The 8,122-nt window shown below is 42.4% G+C and overlaps 1 protein-coding gene across 1 annotated transcript in view; it reads left to right on the forward strand.

Annotated features, from left to right (window-relative positions):
• The first annotated feature begins 469 nt into the window (after positions 1 to 469).
• ALG6 (ALG6 alpha-1,3-glucosyltransferase) overlaps positions 470 to 8,122 on the forward strand; it is a 34,813-nt gene continuing 27,160 nt past the window's right edge. Inside the window, exons 1-3 of the mRNA XM_090048634.1 lie at positions 470 to 3,748; positions 5,304 to 5,446; positions 5,564 to 5,676. Of these exons, the coding sequence (XP_089904760.1) occupies positions 5,595 to 5,676 (82 nt within the window). The 5' untranslated portion in view covers positions 470 to 3,748; positions 5,304 to 5,446; positions 5,564 to 5,594. The remainder of the gene's footprint in view (positions 3,749 to 5,303; positions 5,447 to 5,563; positions 5,677 to 8,122) is intronic.

An 8,122-nucleotide genomic window follows, 5' to 3' on the forward strand; every position in this document is an offset into this window, starting at 1 on the left:
CAAGCCCGGAGGGCTCGGATGCTCCCGAGTCTCACCTGCCCTTCGCCAACGGCCACAGAACCGAGGTCGGGAGGCCCCCGCCTCTTGCACGAAAATGCACTGAGAGACGATTTAAACAAGCGAAGGCAAACGTCTGCTAACTACACCCCGGACGCTGCGCGCCGACTGCTCCCGCCCTGTCGCACGGCGCAGCCCGGGGCGCGCCTCAGGGCACGAGCTCCGCCCCCCGCCCGGAAGTGGCTGGAACGCGGAAGTGGCGGGAGCAGGTGTGCGCTTGCGCCTCAGGGTGAGTTCAGTCCGAACGGCCGGCGGGACCGGGGGTGAGCGGGTGTTCGGGCGCCGGAGTGGGCGGGGCTGCCCGTTGCTATGTGAGGGGTCTGTTGCGTCACCCGCCGCGCGCGGAGAGGGGGCGGGGCTCCCGTACTACGGCGGGCGGGAAGGGACGCTTCCGGGACCTGGTCCACTGGAGCTGGAGGGGGACCAGGGGGCACTGCTCGCTGCTCCTTTGAGCCCGTGGCCTTCCTGGGACTTTTTTTTTTTTTAAATTTAATTTTTTTTTTTTTTGCTCTATTTCAAATTGTTGCCTCAGCACTGGCAAGATGCAAACCTCACCTGCCCGTGTTGTGTCACAGCATCCCTCTTCCTCAACAGCTTTTTGGTTTGTGAGGCGGCCGCCTGCTTGTGATTATTCTGACTCCTCTGTTTCCCTCCTAATACTGTTTCAGTGACTAAAGAAGCAAGAGGGAGTGTGAAAAACAAACATGTTTTATCTTTGGGGGCCTTTATTGTAACGGCCTGCAGATAAGTGTCCAAACGCGGATTAGGCAGACAAGGCTCTGTGGGTGAATCAGATATGTTTTATTAGACCAACTTAAATAGTATTGTTAGCTAGCTTTTGGGTTTCAAAACCCTTTGTCAGGCCGAGGAAGTCTCTGCAGCTCTTACTTAGACTGTCACGACTACAGCCTACGCCCCTAAGACACGGATGATGAGTTTATGGGGACAGTGGCTGCTATGATCATGTTGGTATTTTCAGTCAGGGCAGGAGGAGGAGGAAAATGGTTGTCAGAATGACTAGACTCAATACCATAGGTGTCACCTATTTTTTAACATTATATTTTATCTCAACTTTTGGTGTTACCGAATGTAAGCATAGTAAAATGGCAGGATAATCTCAGAAAATGAAGAAATGCTAATAATTGAAGCTTCTCGATACAGGCCATTCCCTGCTTAATGTTGTTTCTCTTAGCGCGACTTCGCTATAATGCTCGCTTTAAATTGATACCTGATTTCACTTAGCGTAGAGCAAGTTTCGTTATAACGCTTGGGGTTGCCATCTTGGGTCATTAAAAACAATTGCAGTCACCTTCTTGGGTCATCAGATACTTTCGGTTTTGCTTAATGCTGGGTTTTTCAGGAACCGATTAAGAGCGCTAAGGGGGGGTGCTGTGTGTAGTAACCTGTCTGTGTGTAGTAACCTGTCTAGGCCAGAGTTCAGAACAGAAGTCCTTAAATGTGTGGGAATCAAAGCGCATCTTAAGCATTTCCTTTTTCTACATTTGCGAGAAGCTTCAACAGTCTAGAGAGGTTAACGTTTTACTTCATTTTCAGTAATAACATAAATACAGAAAAGATTAAGAAAGTAGATGATACCAGTACATTAAAGTGTAATGTTCTGTGGCTTGACAGCACATGGAGACACTAGTGCATATAGTTTCAAGATTAGTACTCTTTCCTGATCACTCCTGGATTAGAAGTTACAAGATGAATTATTTTTAGTCCCAACAGTATAACCCAGTACTTGCAACATATAACACTATTGGAAGGGTCTGGACACAGCTGCGCATGTCTGTCCTTGTGGCTTGGTGTTTTTCCCATGCTGGGTTGGAAAGTGGATGGTGAATTTCCTAGACTGCTTTTTGTTTTGTTTTGCCTCGCCGACAGGAACCTGTGTTGGTGCGATTAACATCCATGGCTGTGACCAGCCTAGTTGCTTCTTTACAACTTCCCATTGTAAAAGTCAGATTTAGGTTTTGCAAGAAACCTCCATGAAATAACTTTGTGTATGGTTTCCTCCCTGACGTAACTCAGCCCAGATGTCAAGTTTACTGAAAGCTTCATTGAAGAACGCAGATCATCTTTTGATAATCATAGGCTGAATTTGGGTTTTGTAGCAAAACTTGAAAACAGGCAAAAAATGCCTGTTTTTATGATAGTAGCTAGTTTTGCGTAGTTCCGATGAATATTTGAGGTGAGGAATACACAGCTAGAGCAGATAACAGGATCTTTGCTTTTAATTCATCAGAACCTTTAAATGATAAAAGAAGATCTCTTTGCTTCTCATTACACCTCACAGATACATGCAGGCAGTTGATTTGGGCTGACTGAGACCAGTGAGGTCATTTCATACACAATCAACAGCTGTGAAATAGCAGCTGGCTTTACTTATTAGCAAATTTTGGTAAATAAACATTTTTTAAAAGTGGTCTCTCTTGTAGCGATTTATTGTACAATTTACCAGACTAGGTAGAAATTTGAGCTGGATGCATTGCTGTGTGGTGTGGTTAAAGCAAGGAGAAGGAGAGTTTAACAAGGGCATTTTGACTAGACTGAACAACAGAAGAGAGGATGAGGAAGGTCATAGTTATCAAAGTCAAGGTAAGAAGTGTGGAGCTGTGGGGTTTAGCTGGAAGCAGTGGGAAAAGAGAAGATTTGGGTATTTTACAAGAAGATGACTGAACTCAGGCAGACCTAGTCTGGTTTTGGGAGTCAAAGAAAACTCCTTTATGATCTAAGGAGGGCTGAGAGCTCATTTAAAAGGAGGTGACCTTTTATCTTTCATCTAGGCATATAAAATATGCCTGTCTTGGATTTTAGGGTATATACATGACATAAAAAGTGCATAAATACTAGTGTTAATGTCACTGTTTCCAGTTGTGGGATTGCTGCTGTCATTCATTTAGATTGGTGGAGGGATCACTCTGGTGTTGGTGGTGACACTGGATTCAGTTGGTAAATAACTTCCGTGTTCAACCTGGTCAGGGTAACCTAAAAGTGTCTAGTGGTGTTGCTGCTCTGCAAGAGGTGGAGCTGGTGTGATTGCTCCTGCAGCTGCTTGGCAATAGCAAAAAGATTAAATTTACTTACCTTGGATGCTGCCTCTTCACAGAGAAAAAAGATTTTGGCGCTCAGACCCAGACTCATCCAATATACTCTAATGTATCTGTTACAGCTCATCCCTGCAGGAGATGCTGCTGCTTGCTGTTCCTTTGGCAAAGATACAACTTTTAGATTTGTTGCTGTGTCTGACCAGCAAGTCTGATGCAGTGTCTTCCTCAAACTTCTTAAAGAGTCTGAGCGAGAAGAAAATATTTGGAACTCTTGCGCCAAGCTTTGCACACCATACATTCAGTGATGTGCAAATGGATTAGTATTGCCTCTTCAAACTGCTCAGTTCAGTTAAAATCTGATGCGTCTTACCCCGTTTTGGAAGGCCCAGAGCATTTTTTATTGCTTCTAGATTCTTAGGATACATGAGCACAAAGTATGGCAGACTAGCTTAAAGGAGCTATCCCTCTGGTGCTTTTTGTGTAAAAGGAATGCAGGTGAGACTGTTTCCATGCAGGAGGTTATACCCTGAATATCCTCTGGGGCAGGGTGAAGGGTAATGAGGAGTGTGCCTAACATGGAAGGTGGAGTTTCAGGCCCTTTTTTTCATTTGAAGCCAGCGTACAAGAAGGTCAATCAGGTAATACCGCTGCAGCTATTTTCTTTCTTTCTCTTTCAGCTCATTATACACGCAGTCCAGCAAGCCTATCTTAATATTTCCCCCTCCATGGGTAATGTAATTCCTGTTTACTAAAATAACCTTAACATTTTAGTGGAACGTTAGGGACTGAAGGCCAAAATTAATATAAGACTCATGACACCAAACATAGTTTGGCTTCAGGGGAGTTGTAGTCACTTATACCACTTTTCCAGGGTACCAAAAATGTCTGTGGTTTGTTTTCTGTAAAGAGGTTGAGAAACCCTTCATGCAAAGCATTAGAAATGAGAAAGTAATTTCCCTTAATTCTGGCTGTGCTTTTCCCACTGGTCTAATGGGACTGCTGTGGTCTACTATACCCCAAACTGAGGGCCAGAGTTTCTCATCTGATAGCTTTCATGTGTTTCATGGAGCTTAGCTGTCAGGAAAAGCAACAAAAAAGGCTTGTGTTCTTATGCTCATAATTAGATGAAAGAAAAGCCTTTTGCATGTAGTATTTTTATGACTTTGATTTTCTCTGTCTTGTTCAGTGAGTGCTACTGTTTATTTGGGGGAATTTGGAGCTGAACCAGTTACCTAATACAAGACCTTAGGAGCTGCCAAAGCTTCCTCTCCTTTAAGCCAATGGAAGAAGGGAAGGAACAAATGCATGTGAAAATGCTTATTATTAAAGAGTAAATGCTTTTTAAATAAACAAATGCTTTAGCTGCTTGGTATCCCTAACATTTATCAGGAGGCATGGGTAGGTTTCAAAGCCAAGAATAAAGATACTTGAAAACTTCACACTAGGTAGTTGAATCCTCCTAGTTCACTTTGCAGTATCTGAGGTCAATGCTTTTCTAGAGCTGATAGTATTTTAAAGACTTTGTGCATGGTCAGGGATGCAACCTCCTGTTTAAATTTGGTTTTAAGAGCCTTAGCAAGCAAGTAATAATCCTATTGACTTAAGTGTCATTATTTGCATCTTGAGCCTAATATTTTATATATGTCTATATTTATGTGTTTATGAAAACACGTTGAATATTTTTAACAGTGAAATCCTAACTTTTAAGCCTGTCTGGTAAGGAACTAGGGTTGTTTTCTGCAGACAGTTACTAGAAAAGGTATAGATTTTTCTGCTTGTGAATAGTCTCATCTAAGAAATTGGGACTGCTCAGAGAAGTGGGTTTTACACATGGTCATGTCTGCAGAAAATCAGGCCCATTTTGAATCTATTGTAGTTATCTTAGTGTATTGCAAACATTCACCGTTGACATGTCACCATATAATTGGCATTTACACAGTAGACAAAGTGAGTTAATGTCACACTATCAGCTCTGCTTGTCATTGCTATGTGGTTGGTTCAGTACTCCAGCAGAAAATTCTACAAAAATCACATTAATCCTCTGGAAAGAGATCCCATTCCTAATGCATGCAATATTTGTACTGTCCTCAACAACCAAGGAGATGGAGCCTTAGGAATATGCATGTGTGTATACAGAGATGTGGGTTCCCCTCAGTAGTTTGAAATCTTATACTCTCTTTTTTCTTTTGCCAGAAGCTGTCAGCTTGTGGCTTAGAAATGGGAGAAGATACTTCTGGGCAGTGTTTGGCTTTCTGCTTAGAAACTTTTCAGTACTTGAAATAGACCCTTCTGGCTCAGCATGTAGGAAGCAGCAATGTGGCAACACCACTCTTCTGGTGCGGGAAAGAGTGAGATTTAGTATTACTACTACTAATGTTATAATGGGACTCAAGATACATAAGGGGACAGAAGCATGGGCAGCTCTGCATCAGTGTTTCTGGTCTTGTTTGCAGGTACCCTTTGGCTTGTTTTGAAACACAAGAGATGGACAAATGGAGCTTAATGACCATTGCTGTCTTACTAGGACTCACTGTACGTTGGACAATTTCACTTGGTTCTTATTCAGGTAATGTATGCTCCTGGTCTGTAAAGTCAGGGTGAACTGCAGTACTTGCATTAGAAGTTCAGGACTTACTTGTAAGACACCAGAAGAAGGAAGTAGAATGTGGCTCAGATACATGCAAAATTAGTGGTGTATTTTAGTAGCTGATCTACCTCCCTGCGCCTCTTAAAGTCTTGAGCTGCCATCTTGCTCACTTTGTTTCCTGGGTTAGGAAATGAACAACAACATCACAACCACCACAATATGCTGAAAAAGACCTGGCATTCTAAATTTCGTACTGCTCTTATATTTATGTTCCTGAGTAATTATGTGCTACAAGGAGTAAAAGAATAGGTGACTTCCATCTGCTATATCTCAGACATTGTAGTAGTTGCAGAATACCACTACAACCCCATAGGACAATTGTATAAACCTGCCCTGTAAGCCTTAGTGCAAATCATTCTTTTAGATCTCGGTGAAGTTGTAAGGATTGGTCTTGATGGTCAGGTTAATAAGAATGGTGTAAAACAAAGTGTTAGGTTTTGCACCCATCATCCATATTTGCCTGGTTTTTGTTTATGATATCCTTTGAGCGAAAGCTTTACCCTTCCCGTTGCAACAGCTTGCGAATGTGAATGTTTTCTTTTCCACAAAACCTTTTGACACCACACCTAAACTGACTGTGAGAAGCCTGCATAATTTTTATCTAGGTATAAGTGGATGCTTGGGTGCTTTGGTCAGCACCAGCCCACAGGGCAACCACAGGGGCTGTGCTGGAGGTGGCAGCAGCAGTAGGGGACAAGCTGGCAGTGCAGTTGCTGTTATTTTTGTGCCCTCCTCCAGGGTCCATGCCCCAGGGCTGGTGCCTCAGTTGCCCTCCGTTCCTTACACTACTGCCTTTCAAAAAGCTTATTCTCTACTCCTTTGGTTAAATACTTCCTTGCCAGCCAAGAGAACCATAGCTTGAGTGTGGGATCAACCCCAGTGTTCTCTTAATAAATATTTTCCCTCTCTGCTTTCTCTCAGCCAGAAATCTTAGATATTACTTTTATGATGGGAAGTAGAAAATGTTGGACAGAATGTAATCTTCAAACTGATAGAGTCCCTTTATTTTGCTTTGTCACTGCTGTTCAATGAAACCATACACTTAAGGAAGGGATTAGAAGTCGTTGCTTGTTCTCTGAAGCAAACCATGCTAGCAGTGCTGATTCAGCATAGTTTGGAATTGTGTGTAGCATGAATGACCAGACACAAAGAGGTTATTTCCACTCCCATTTACTATACCAGTATCCTATTGCTTGTTCTGTTGCTACATCACTTTCATTTATTTATTATTGCTTGTCCTGTGATGTCTTTTTATGTCTCCCTGTTGAGCTAGGATCGTGACTGGTAGAGGGCTAGTAACTAATATTTGCATTGAGAATTCGCTTGGCAAAAGGTTTGCGTGTAAAACTAGTTGGACTTGGAATATGGTCAAAAAAGTACAGTGGGTTAACGGTTGGAGAATTACCACAGGTCTGTTGATCTGTAGTAACTGCCCATCTGCCTATCTTCTCTGTATAAATTGAATGCTAACCCAGGGCAATGTAGTCCTGTTTTATTCAGAAATAAACTCTTCAGGTTAGCTTTCATTCACTGTGGGGGACAGCAGACGGACAGACAATTGTAACAAAGCAGCTGATGTGGTAAGTCCCCATCCCTAACAGCTCACTGTACTGCATTTGTCCATACTTAGGCAGTTATTTGGAATAAGTGGTTTATGATAAACTTAAATTCTGTCTTCTGATACCTATATGAAGATCCTAAGTGAATAGAAGCTAAATGTATCATAAGGCAGAATGAGGCCCTCGAAATCTTTAGCTCCCAGGCAATAATAAAACTGAATGAATCAAGTGCTGATTTACAGTACCTGTGTCTAGTACCCAGAGTACTTCCTAATAGAATGGGAAATCAGAATGCATGTGAACAACAATACTTTCTTCTTTAATTCTGAATTCTGCCTGGATGTGTCTGTTGCAGGCTGGAGAAAGGTACTTTAATCGTCCCCCTTGAGTGAAGTGCCCTTACATGGAGTTGATCTATTTATTTGGGCTGGCTTTGGAGCAGTGATTCTCAACCTTTTTGGACTCAAGGCATCCCTCCATAACTTTTGTGAATTGTGTGGCATCCAGTTTCAAAAACTAATTTATAGGTTACAATGTTTACCTCCTTGCAGAGGAGCCTGGCAATGGAGATGGAGGATCCTCCAGGCAGGGACAAGTTTGAGCTTGCATTTATTTACCTGCTTAGTTAATTTGCTTACTTTCTAAATCTCCTCACCCTTCAAGGAACCCTTCAGAAAATCTGGTGAATCAGTGCTTTATAGGATGCTAAAAATGCAGAAATCTAGAACTCTTGGTTCAGAATTGATACCTTTTTATTAGACCAACTAGGACATCACAAAAAACTATCTTTTTCTGCAAGTTTTCAG

The sequence above is a fragment of the Crocodylus siamensis genome, chromosome 5 (assembly GCF_052110815.1).
Source record: "Crocodylus siamensis isolate JL-2025a chromosome 5, ASM5211081v1, whole genome shotgun sequence".
Lineage (NCBI taxonomy): Eukaryota > Metazoa > Chordata > Crocodylia > Crocodylidae > Crocodylus > Crocodylus siamensis.